This window comes from Schistocerca piceifrons, chromosome X (assembly GCF_021461385.2).
Source record: "Schistocerca piceifrons isolate TAMUIC-IGC-003096 chromosome X, iqSchPice1.1, whole genome shotgun sequence".
Taxonomy (NCBI): Eukaryota; Metazoa; Arthropoda; class Insecta; order Orthoptera; family Acrididae; genus Schistocerca; species Schistocerca piceifrons.
Genome location: NC_060149.1, coordinates 771272050 through 771285781, shown reverse-complemented (window position 1 = coordinate 771285781; position 13732 = coordinate 771272050). Strand labels below are relative to the sequence as shown.

General features: G+C 46.6%; 1 protein-coding gene across 1 annotated transcript in view; it reads right to left on the bottom strand.

Annotated features, from left to right (window-relative positions):
- The window catches only part of LOC124721114 (histone-lysine N-methyltransferase 2D-like), a 113739-nt gene that overhangs the window by 36041 nt on the left and 63966 nt on the right, over positions 1 to 13732 (bottom strand). Inside the window, exon 2 of the mRNA XM_047245931.1 lies at positions 3262 to 3547. Coding sequence (XP_047101887.1) covers positions 3262 to 3547 — 286 coding nt within the window. The remainder of the gene's footprint in view (positions 1 to 3261; positions 3548 to 13732) is intronic.

The window sequence follows — 13732 nt, the reverse complement described above, 5'->3', positions numbered from 1 at the left end:
TTAATGTGGTGAGGTTCATCAAGATCAGGGTCTGTTTTGCGATAGGTCTTCCTATTGTCTCTGCTCGCACCGTAGTTCTCTGTAGTGCTTCACCCAATAGTCGTATTCTTATTGCATCCTTCTCACTCTTTTTGATGTGTTTAAAATTTCGTAGGCGGAATTGTGACTACCACGGATATTATTACACTAAATGTTCCTCTTTTGTTGCTTTAAATTACGTAACTAGCATTATTTCTTCTCATTCAAATATTCCTTATCAACCAGTAGACGCCTGGGCTCAATCGTGTACGTATACTTCTCTACCTGGAGAAGGAACAATGGTAAAAAGTCTTCAGAGGGCGCAACTTTTTGATAAAATTAGAGCGAACTTCAGTTACCATCAGCAGGCCACTGTTTTGTGTGATAATGGGAGCAAAATGAGATGAGAGGATAAAAGTTACGGGAAACACAAACACCGCCATCTCAAATATGTCAGAGAAGTCTGTGATTTAACCAGGACAATAACGCACTTTCTGACTACTAGAAGCCCATGTGGCTTTCGGTAGCAACTAAGATACGGAGTGTACATAAAGTCCGGGAACACTTTCAATTATTTATTGCTCAAGAACTAAACATTGTACATATGTCATACCTATTCCATTTCGAAGAAAAACGCTGAAAGTTTTTCTTTTTTACAAACATTCGATATGCGAACCATGAGTGACCCGGCAAACGTAAATACGGTAATCGAATTCTTGCCATACCCGTCCCAGCGTAGCATCGTTGACTGTGGCAGTCGCTTCCCGTATTCTCTCCCGGAGCTCTGCTACATCACGTGGTAGAGGCGGTACATACACAAGATTGTTAATGTGCCCCCAAAGCAAAAAGTCACACGGAGTGAGAACTGGTCATCGGGGAGCTATGAAATAACTATCCCCTTCTTTAGCACGGCATCTGTACTCGCCATGTTTGCGACTAGTGCTCACTAGCGGCAAATTACCAAACTACGGTGTGACGGTACACAAGGAAAAAAAACTTTCAGGGTCTCTCTTCAAAATGACATATGTATGATATCTGTACAATGTTTGGTTCTTGTGCAATAAATAATTGAAAGCGTTCCCGGACTTTATGTACACCCTGTATATACGCTGCAAAGCTACTGGTTTGGCTCCCTTGCAGAAAGTACTCAAGTACATCTATCAAAATACACTACTGGCCATTAAAATTGCTACACCACGAAGATGACGTGCTACAGACACGAAATTTAACCGACAGGAAGAAGATGCTGTGGTATGCAAATGATTAGCTTTTCAGAGCATTCACACAATGTTGGCGCCGGTGGCGGCACCTACAACGTACTGACATGAGGAAAGTTTCCAACCGATTTCTCATAAACAAACAGCAGTTGACCGGCGTTGGCTGGTGAAACGTTGTGGTGATGCCTCGTGCAAGGTGGGGAAATGCGTACCATCACGTTTCCGACTTAGATAAAGGTCGGATTGTAGCGCATCGCGATTGCGGTTTATCGTATCGCGACATTGCAGCTCGCGTTGGTCGAGATCCAATGACTGTTAGTATAATATGGAATCAGTGGGTTCAGGAGGGTAGTACGGAACGCCGTGCTGGATTCCAACGGCCTCGTATCACTAGCAGTCGAGATGACAGGCATCTTATCCGCATCGCTGTATCGGATCGTGCAGCCACATCTCGATCCCTGAATCAACAGATGAGGAAGTTTGCAAGACGACAACCATCTGCACGAACAGTTCGACGACGTTTTCAGCAGCATGGACTATCAGCTCGGGGACCACGGCTGCGCCTCGGGCATGGATGTGTGTGATGTCCTTAGGTTAGTTAGGTTTAAGTAGTTGGGTTTGGTTGTTTTTGGGAAGGAGACCACACAGCGAGGTCATCGGTCTTATCGGAGTAAGGAAGGATGGGGAAGTAAGTCGACCGTGCCCTTTCAGAGGAACCATCCCGGCATTTGACTGGAGTGATTTAGGGAAAACACGGAAAACCTAAATCAGGATGACCAGTTTAAGTAGTTCTAAGTTCTAGGGGACTGATGACCTCAGAAGTTAAGTCTCATAGTGCTCAGAGCCATTTGAACCGTATGAACCATGGCTGCGGTTACCCTTGACGCTGCATCACAGACAGGAGCGCCTGCGATGGTGTACTCAACGACGAATCTGGGTGCACGAGTGACAAAACGTCATTTTTTCGGATGAATACAGGTTCTGTTTACAGCATCATGATGGTCGCATCCGTGTTTGGTGATATCGCGGTGAACGCACATTGAAAGTGTGTATTCGTCATCGCGATACTGGCGTATCACCCGGCGTGATGGTATGGGGTACCATTGGTTACAAGTCTCGGCCACTTCTTGTTCGCATTGACGGCACTTTGAACAGTGGACGTTACATTTCATATGTGTTACGACCCGTGGCTCTACCCTTCATTCGATCCCTGCGAAATCCTACATTTCAGCAGGATAATGCACGACCGCATGTTGCAGGTCCTGTACGGGCCTTTCTGGATGCTGAAAATGTTCGACTGCTGCCCTGGCCAGCACATTCTCCAGATGTCTCACCAATTGAAAACGTCTGGTCAATGGTGGCCGAGCAACTGGCTCGTCACAATACGCCAGTCACTACTCTTGATGAACTGTGGTATCGTGTTGAAGCTGCATGGGCACCTGTACCTGTACACACCATCCAAGCTCTGTTTGACTCAATGCCCAGGCGTATCGAGGCCGTTATTACGGCCAGAGGTGGTTGTTCTGGCTACTGATTTCTCAGTATCTATGAACCCAAATTGCTTGAAAATGTAATCACATGTCAGTTCTAGTATAATATATTTGTCCAATGAATATCTGTTTATCATATGCATTTATTCTTGGTGTAGCAATTTTAATGGCCTGTAGTGTAATTGAACAGAAAGCGGTGATTGAAATGAACCCCCTACTAAAAGTGTAAATAGCATAGAGCGTTGTTGGCTGGGATATCCCCTGGGATGAGTTCAGGCTCCTGTCGGAATGAGTGCACGCAAATAGACAGTTCATCTTGAATAGCAACCAGAGGGCCGCCGCGCTTAACATCTTCATCTGACGGATGGATCTCCATCAACAGTGCACGAACCCCCATATCGTGAATAATTGAGGATGTTGGGTGCAAGGGTTACTCTGAGGTGAAGAGGTAGGCACGGGAGAGGAACTGGTGGTGGGCCGTAACAAACTAGTGAGAAGACTGACGACCCAGAAGAAAAGAACGTAGAGGCGAGTACCTGGTGATGACGATCTGCCTGAGGCCGGGCTGCTGCTGCTGCTGGACGGCGGCGGCCGGCGGCGCCTGCTGCGGCTGCTGCTGCGGCTGGGCCACCAGCTGCTGGAGCAGCCCTAGGTACTCTGGAGGCAGCTGCTGCAGCGCCTGCTGGGGCTGCGCCTGCGCCTGCGGCTGCGGCTGCGGCTGCGGCTCCTGCGAGCGCAGCACGTACTGGCCGGGGGACGCTCCGTACAGGGCCTGCGTGGACCCCGCCTGGAGGCCGCGCACGCCTGCTGCCAGGAGGCACGCTGCAACCACACACCACCTCGTCAGCTCCACCACTGCCGCATTACACGACCCCTTTCTCGTACTTCATCTACATTAATACTCCGCAAGCCGGCCAACGGTGTGTGGCAGAGGGCACTTTACGTGCCACTGTCATTACCTCCCTTTTCTGTTCCAGTCGCGTATGGTTCGCGGGAAGAACGACTGCCGGAAAGCCTCCGTGCGCGCTCGAATCTCTCTAATCTTACATTCGTGATCTCCTCGGGAGGAATAAGTAGGGGGAAGCAATATATGCGATACCTCATCCAGAAACGCACCCTCTCGAAACATTCTAACAACCCTCCCACAACAAAGGTAAAAATTTAATAATGATTGTGGTGTTGCTCACGCTGCTAAATACTGCGTTTTCCGGCAACAACAAAATTATTATGTGGCAGGTGTCATTAGAGCTCAGTTAATAAAGTCATTAAATGTAACAATGAATAAACTAGGCACTCATCTTTTCGTGTTTCACACGCTGGTCTTGTTGTAAAATCATGGCTCAATCGTCGAAAACCTAGGTGGTGATGATTCCAAGCTCGGATGCTATATTCAAAATTTTTATAGATGTGTTTCACAAACCATTCTTGAAGATTAAACCTCTGAAAGTTAGCACAATGGTGATGTAAAAAAAATAATCAGCACTCCAAATTTAAGTTACACTTCTTTTTTATTCCTTTTGTTGCAATATCGCGTAACACACAAAACATCACTTAACAATACAAAACATACTTGAAAACATCTTCCTTACATTTTATAAGCTAACTACAATATGCATCTTTCCAACATGACGTCCAAGACTTGACTTTCTCAATGTCCGACTCTCCAATTAACTAATAACCGCTTACGCGCCCAAAAATCAGAGTTACAAGTACGTCAAAGATCATAGTGAGAAAAGAAAGAATACACATAAAAATAATATCATTGCAATATAAACATATCGATGTATCAAAGTACCTCTACATTAATGAAATCAAATCTGAATGTTGTCTCAGAAATATGTTAACTACTCTACAAAAACACAGTAGAATATTGCTCGTATCGAGAGGTTCAGGTGAGGTACCATATTGGTTACGTAATTCAAGTACCATTACAACCTGGACAGCAAGCTACACCGCGATGCAGAGCGCCTCTCTTGCAGAGTCTGCCACTTGAGTTTGCTAAACATCTCCGTAACGCTAACACGCTTACCAAATAACCCTGTGACGAAACGCGCCGCTCTTCTTTGGATCTTCTCTATCTCCTCTGTCAACCCGACCTGGTACGGTTCCCACACTGATGAGCAATACTCAAGTATAGGCCGAACGAGTGTTTTGTAAGCCACCTCCTTTGTTGATGGACTACATTTTCTAAGGACTCTCCCAATGAATCTCAACTTGGCACCCGCCTTACCAACAATTAATTTTATATGATCATTCCACTTCAAATCGTTCCGTACGCATACTCTGATATTTTACAGAAGTAACTGCTACCAGTGTTTGCTCCGCTATCATATAATCATACAATAAAGGATCCTTCTTTCTTCTATGAGTGGTGTCACCGCCAGACACCACACTTGCTAGGTGGTAGCCTTTAAATCGGCCGCGGTCCGTTAGTATATGTCGGACCCGCGTGTCGCCACTATCAGTGATTGCAGACCGAGCGCCGCCACACGGCAGGTCTAGTCTAGTGAGACTCCTTAGCACTCGCCCCAGTTGTACAGCTGAATTTCACTGTCTACATACGCTCTCATTGGCAGAGACGACAGTTTAGCGTAGCCTTCAGCTACGTCATTTGCTACGACCTAGCAAGGCGCCGTATTCAGTTACTATAAGTACTATAATTACTTCAAGAATGTATTCTGAACAGATAATATTGTGAATCATGTACCGTCAAGAGCGACGTTCATCATTAATGGATTAAAGTTAAGTATCAAACTTATTACGTCCGCTTTCTGAATTCTCATTCCTTGTCATGTTCCAGACCTCACGTCAGTATAGTTCTTCCCTCCTCACGCCAGCCTGCGTGAGCTAAAACGCGTGCATTTCGGCCTCCACTCGTAACACGGTGTTGGCTCTTCTGCCAACACAAAACTATGTATTCGCAATACATTACATTTGTCTATATTAAGGGACAGTTGCCACTCCCTGCACCAAGTGCCTATCCGCTGCAGATCTTCCTGCGTTTCACTGCAATTTTCTAATGCCGTAACTTCTCTGTATACTACAGCATCATCCGTGAAAAGCTGCATGGAACTTCCGACACTATCTACTAGGTCATTTATATATATTGTGAAAAGAAATGGTCCCATAATACTCCCCTGTGGTACGGCAGAGGTTACTTTAACGTCTGTAGACGTCTTTCCATTGAGAACAACATGCTGTGTTCTGTTTGTTAAAAAGTCTTCAATCCAGCCACACAGCTGGTCTGATATTCCGTAGGCTCTTACTTTGTTTATCAGGCGACAGTGCGGATCTGTATCGAACACCTTCCGGAAGTCACGGAAAATGGCATCTACCTGGGAGTCTGTATCTAATATATTGTGGGTCTCATGAACAAATAAAGCGAGTTGGGCCTCACACGATCGCTGTTTCCGGAACCCATGTTGATTCCTGCAGAGTAGATTCTGGGTTTCCAGAAATGACATGATATGCGAGCAAAAAACATGTTCTAAAATTCGACAACAGATCGATGTCAACAATATAGGCCTATAGTGTCTAATTCAAATTTTTAACGCGATGCGTACCTGTATCTTCCACCCAGTTGCGGGTATGCCCCGAGGCACTGTTCCCTCTTCTCTCGTTTATAGCTCTACATTGCAGACATGATTATTCCGCCTTTTCTCGTTCACCTACTTCGGCACGTGAATGACACGGGTTTCCTAGTCGTCTACCGTGTACTACAGGGGTCACAACGTTCCCTCCAACCAGTTTACTTCCTGGTGTAACCAGCAGCTCCTCAAGATAAGTCTTTCGTAATCTCAGTAATTATAAGACAAAAGACCACAGGTGCTGCTTCCATGACTTCTCCCTAAGCGCCGCGCGGGGTAGCCGAGCGGTCTTGGGCACCTTGTCACGGTCCACGCGGCTCCCCCGTCGGAGTTTCGAGTCCTCCCTCGGGCATGGGTGTGTTTGTTGTCCTTAGCGTAAGTTAGTTTAACTTAGATTAAGTAGTGTGTAAGGTTAAGGGTTGTAGCCTATTCCCGATGTTATTCAATCTGTTTACCGAGCAAGCAATAAAGGAAACAAAAGAAAAATTTGGAGTAGGAATTAAAATCCATGGAGAAGAAAAAAAAACTTTCAGGTTCGCCGATGACATTGTAGTTCTGCCAGAGACAGCAAAGGACCTGGAAGAGCAGTTGAATGGAATGAACAGTGTCTTGAAAGGAGGATATAAGATGAACATCAACAAAAGCAAGACGAGGATAATGGAATGTAGTCGAGCTAACTCAGGTGATGCTGAGGGAATTAGATTAGGAAATGAGAAACTTAAAGTAGTAAATGAGTTTTGCTATTTGGGGAACAAAATAACTAATGATGGTCGAAGTAGAGAGGATGTAAAATGTAGGCTGGCAATGGCAAGGAAAGCGTTTCTGAAGAAGAGAAATTTGTTAACGTCGAGTATAGATTTAAGTGTCAGGAAATCATTTCTGAAAGTATTTGTATGGAGTGTAGCCATGCATGGAAGTGAAACATGGACGATAAATAGTTTGGACAAGAAGAGAATAGAAGCTTTCGAAATGTGGTGCTACAGAAGAATGCTGAAGATTAGATGGGTTGATCACAGAACTAATGAGGAGGTATTGAATAGAATTCGAGAGAGATGAGGAGTTTGTGGCACAACTTGACTAGAAGAAGGGATCGGTTAGTAGGACATGTTCTGAGGCATCAAGGGATCACCAATTTAGTACTGGAGGGCAGCGTGGAGGGTAAAAATTGTAGCGGGTGACCAAGAGATTAATACACTAAGCAGATTCAGATGGACATAGGGTGCAGTAGGTACTGGGAGATGAAGAAGCTTGCACAGGATAGAGTAGCATGGAGAGCTGCATGAAACCAGTATCTGGACTGAAGACCATAACAACAAGCTTAGGGACCGATGACCTCAGCAGTTTGGTCCCATTGAACTTACCACAAATTTCCAATTTCTCCCTAACCATCCACGACTGTCCCATCCAGTCAACTAACACACTAAAATATGATGGACTAACTCTAGACTAATACGCAAACACTTGAATAATACGCAAACCTCACCTACCCGTCCAACGGACAACCAATAAGAGACTGCATCCACTAATAGGCCAAACATAGAGAATGCATTCCTTTAACATTCTCCACACCAATACAATTCCATAATATATTTTCCCAGTCGTACCTGTTTGCTATTCCCATTCGCTATTGAGGAAGCTAAGGCTATTTACCAGTATCTGGGGGATGAGGTCTTCTATCCAGCCGATAGGGTGGTTTTCCCATAATTCTAGTAAACTGATAGTGCTCAGGCCCCTGGGACTGGCTTTAGGGCCTGTCACCTTCCCCTGACGGCTGATATTTCCCAGCGCACATTGGAAAGGAACTACTGATAATCTTTTTTCTCGTTTTTTCCTAGCCTATCTTCACTTGTTGTGCTTGTTAATTATTGGATATGTCAGAATTAGTGGTAGAGGGTGATCAGCTGCCCTCGCTATAGCCCCCACCCCCCCCACCACGACGGAAGTTTTGTACTCCAACTGTCTGTATCTAATGTTATGGTATGTTAAAGTGTGTGAACGTTTTCTGAATGTTTGGAAATCGTGTAACTGAAGTGGGATGCGGGTACCATGCCGGTATTCAGCGAGTAGAATGGGGAAAACAGTCTAAAAAACACATCTAGGTTGTCCAGCACACCAGCCCTCGTCGTTCATCTGCAGGTGGATTCGACCCAGGAGTGGCACGCCTCCATAAATACCGGAAGCGGTGTGTCAACGCGCGTGGCTACCTGGATGGGTCAAAGAAACTTTTGAGAATGCTGGCAGAATGCTACTGCTATTAGAAGGACCACGAAAAGGACAACTGATATTCCTGCATTCGGCCACTGATAGTGGTTGGTAGGAAGGCCTGGATTAAATAATTTCGTGTAGCGATTTGAAGCTCATGAAATAGAGAAATCAGCCGGCTGCGCATGTGGGTTGTAGAACTGGTTCAAAGATTGGTTCAAATGTATCTGAGCACTATGGGACTTAACATCTGAGGTCATCAGTCCCCTAGACTAAGAACTACTTAAACCTAACTAACCTAACGACATCACACACATCCATGCCCGAGGCAGGATTCGAACCTGCGACCGTAGTGGTCACGCGGTTCCAGACTGAAGTGCCTAGAACCGCTCGGCCACTCCGGCCGGCGTAGAATTGGTGTACCCTTTGAGGCAGTTGTAGTGGTTTCGAAGAATATTTCTGGAAGTGGGAGTAAGTGGCCGCCGGTCGCGGTGGTCTCGCGGTTCTAGGCGCGCAGTCCGGAACCGCGCGACTGCTACGGTCGCAGGTTCGAATCCTGCCTCGGGCAGGGATGTGTGTGATGTCCTTAGGTTAGTTAGGTTTAAGTAGTTCTAAGTTCTAGGGGACTGATGACCACAGATGTTAAGTTCCATAGTGCTCAGAGCCATTTTAGTAAGTGGCCCTTCGCTATCAACCAAGTTGCTTTTCAAATGAGGAGAGACTACAAGAATCTGGTCGTGCGGTAGCGTTCTCGCTTCCCACGCCCGGGTTCCCGGGTTCGATTCCCGGCGGGGTCAGGGATTTTCTCTGCCTCGTGATGGCTGGGTGTTGTGTGCTGTCTTTAGGTTAGTTAGGTTTAAGTAGTTCTAAGTTCTAGGGGACTGATGACCATAGATGTTAAGTCCCATAGTGCTCAGAGCCATTTTAGTAAGTGGCCTTTCGCTATCAACCAAGTTGCTTTTCAAATGAGGAGAGACTACAAGAATCTGGTCGTGCGGTAGCGTTCTCGCTTCCCACGCCCGGGTTCCCGGGTTCGATTCCCGGCGGGGTCAGGGATTTTCTCTGCCTCGTGATGGCTGGGTGTTGTGTGCTGTCTTTAGGTTAGTTAGGTTTAAGTAGTTCTAAGTTCTAGGGGACTGATGACCATAGATGTTAAGTCCCATAGTGCTCAGAGCCATTTGAACCATTTTGAACTACAAGAATCGAGAATGTTTTTCCTTGTGCCGACCATTTACCCTGGGGACGCCGTACTACAAGTAATTTCAGAAAACTTTAATATGTACAGATGTATTAGTTACGAAATTATACCTAAAGTAGACGCAAAATGGACTTGTTTACATAAAGTAGATCACAGGAAATGGAATGTACGTAATACACATATACACTACGCAACACAATTAAAGAGTCACTTCTTTGAAACCCCCGTAATTCTAACCCACTGTGACGCAGCACTTTGAAATTTGGCTCAAATGTGCCTATAATTTACTTCTGTAACATTGTCAAGAACGTCGTCCTATTGCTTATTGTCAAGAACGTCGTCCTATTGCTTATCGCGCCGCAAACTGTCATTTTCGACCCCAAAATGCGTGTAAAGCACGCTCCAGAAGAAGGGGTGGTATCGTTGACGTCCTTTGCGCCAGTTCCTGAGGCATTGTGGCGATTCTGAGCAGCGGTGTGACTGAAATATTCTCCTCGGCCACTCATAAGAACGCCGCGTGATTTCAAGGCTAGGCGTCGCGGTTCTGACTCCATCGCTAGGGCCTCAAAAGAAGGAGTCAGGTGTGGGTAAGAAATGACTCGACTACCTTCACATTAAACTTCCTGGCAGATTAAAACTGTGTGCCGGACGGAAACTCGAACTCAAGATCTTTGCCTTTCCTGCGAACCGCAGGAGAGCTTCTGTAAAGTATGGAATGTAGGAGACGAAGTACTAGCAGAAGTAAAGCTGTGAGGACGGGGCGCTAGTCGTGCTTGGGTAGCTCAGATGGTAGAGCACTTGCCCGCGAAAGGCATAGGTCCTGAGTTTTAGTTTGGGTCCGGCACACAGTTTTAACCTGCCAGGAAGTTTCATATCAGCGCACACTCCGCTGCAGAGTGAAAATCTCATTCTGGAAACATCCCCCAGGCTGTGGCTAAGCCATGTCTCCGCAATATCCTTTCTTTCAAGAGTGCTAGTTCTGCAAGGTTCGCAGGAGAGCGTCTGTAAAGTTTGGAAGGTAGGAGACGAGGTACTGGCAGAAGTAAAGCTGTGAGGACGGGGCGTGAGTCGTGCTTCGGTACCTCAAATGGTAGAGTACTTGCCCGCGAAAGGCAAAGGTCCTGAGTTCGAGTTTCAGTTCAAATGGCTCTGAGCACTATGGGACTTAACATCTGAGGTCAACAGTCCCCTAGAACTTAGAACTACTTAAACCTAACTAACGTAAGGACATCATACACATCCATGCCCGAGGCAGGAGTCGAACCTGTGACCGTAGTGGTCGCGCGTTTCCAGACTGTAGCGCCTAGAACCGCTCCGCCACTCCGGCCGGCTCGAGTTTCGGTCCGGGACACAGTTTTAATCTGCCAGGAAGTTTCATATCAGCGCACACTCCGCTGCAGAGTGAAAATCTCATTCTGGAAACATCCCCCAGGCTGTGGCTAAACCATGTCTCCGCAATATACTCTCTTTCAGGAGTGCTAGTTCTGCAAGGTTCGCAGGAGAGCTTCTGTAAAGTTTGGAAGGTAGGAGAAGAGATACTGGCAGAAGTAAAGCTGTGAGGACGGGGCGTGACTCGTGCTTGGGTAGCTCAGTTGGTAGAGCACTTGCCCGCGAATGGTAAAGGTCCTGAGTTCGAGTTTCGGTCCAGCACACAGTTTTAATCTGCCAGATAGTTTCATATAAGCGCAGACTCCGCTGCAGAGTGAAAATCTCATTCTACCTTCACATTGTGTGATACGTCCACGGTGGTGTTGGGCATTTCTTAGTGGCCAAATCTGGTGCCAATATGATATCAGTAACCCATGTTACTCCTCACATGAACTTCTGAGCTCTGGAATTTTTTTCGCTTGTGCCAACACCTTGTTGTTAGAAGTGTCCTAAACCCCAAGTTGACGTCATAGGACGCCACGCTTTTGCCCCGTTGCGAAGGTAGATTATAGACACCTTTGAGCCACGTTTCAAATTTCTGCGTCGCATTGAGAGACAATTACGGGGTTTCAAAGAAGTGACTCTCTAACTATGTTGTGCAGTACAGTTTGAAATGGGGTGGTTTCTCATGGCCGGACTCTGTGGCCGAACGGTTCTAGGCGCTTCAGTCCGGAACCGCGCTGCTGCTCCGGTATCAGGTTCGAATCTTGCCTCGGGCATAGATGTGTGATCGTTCTTAGATTAGTTAGGTTTCAGTAGATCTAAGTCTAGGGGACTGATGACCTCAGATGTTAAGTCCCGTAGTGCTCAGAGCCATTTGAACCGTTTGAAGTTTCTCATGTTCAACGTGCTAACGCTCCTGTATGAGTTAAAGAACATTAGGTTTCTTAATACCGAAGTACTTGAGAGAGTGTAACATTTCCTGCAAACGCAGTTAGGTCATGAAGTGGCTGGTATGTGATGCAGATCAAGTAGTCGTTCTTGAAAGAGGCTGCGGCTGCGCTCCCTGCACGTTCACTTCCATCTGACACCTCTCACTGCCAGCCGTGCAGAACCGCGACACGCGGCGCCCGACGCGGCCAATTACTGGCGCAGCCTTGTCTCCGCCACGTCACAGAACGCCTGTCTCAGTCCTTGTTTTGGAGCACAATTGATGTGAAAACACAACATCCTGCGGAAAGTCCTAATTGGTTCAAATGGCTCTGAGCACTATGGAACTTAACAAAATGCTTAAAATGGCTCTCAGCACTGTGGGACTTAAATGATGTGGTCATAAGTCACCTAGAACTTAGAACTACTTCAACCTATCTAATCTAAGGACATCACACACATCCATGCCCGAGGCAGGATTCGAACCTGCGACCGTAGCTGACGCTCGGTTCCAGACTGTAGCGTCTAGAACCCCTCGGCAACCCCAGCCGGCAAAGCCCCAATTAGGGGGAAAACTAGACTATGTTAGTCAGAAGTCTGTGAACCCGCCAGGGTAGCCGAGGCCACTAACGTGCTGCTTCCTAGACTCGGGTAGGCGCGCCGGCCTCGGGTCGAATCCGCCCGGCGGATTAACGACGACGGCCAGCGTGCCAGCCAGCCTGGATTTGGTTTTTAGGCGGTTTTCCACAACCTACTAGGTGAATACCGGGCTGGTCACTACGTCCGCCTCAGTTCCACGACTCGCAGACATTTGAAACACATTCACTCTATATCACGATTTACACTAGATGCAGACAGCTGGGGTACACTACTTCCGTCCCGGGGTATGGGGTGGCGGCAGGAAGGGCATCCGGCCACCCCTTAAAATTAACCATGCCCATTCCATACTTAACCCTGCCGACACAGCGCTCACTGAGGGATAAAGGCAGTAGCGAATGAAGAAGAAAGAAGAAATTTCTCAGAAGTCTGTGAAATATTTCAGATATTCGCTACATATCAGTCACGTAACGGACCACTGTATGTGTCATCATCACTAAAAAGGAAAACGCTCTCCATGTTCTTACGCACTCATAAACCAGCCGGCCAAAGTGGCCGTGCGGTTAAAGGCGCTGCAGTCTGGAACCGCAAGGCCGCTACGGTCGCAGGTTCGAATCCTGCCTCGGGCATGGATGTTTGTGATGTCCTTAGGTTAGTTAGGTTTAACTAGTTCTAAGTTCTAGGGGACTGATGACCACAGCAGTTGAGTCCCATAGTGCTCAGAGCCATTTTTGAACTCATAAACCATTGAACCAGAGACAGTTGATTTGATCTAGAGACAGGTGGCCATATCCTCTGATACCTATAAGGTCACCTCACATATTTATTAACACAAATTTCATTAATTTTTAATATGTAAATTAATTTCTGAATTTGCCTCTCGACCGGCCGCAGTGGCCGAACGGTTCTAGGCCCTTCAGTCCGGAACTACGCTGCTGCTGCGACGCAGGACTTTGACTGACAAAGACGGTTTCAATTAGTACTATCTCTGTCCATTAAGAATTGGCGCCGAGAACATGAGTGATTAATAGTATTTCGTAACTAAGAAATGAATACAATTGTCGAATTATTATTTAATGTAATCAATTCCCACTAATATCTTGTCAGAAATTTACAGTGACCTCA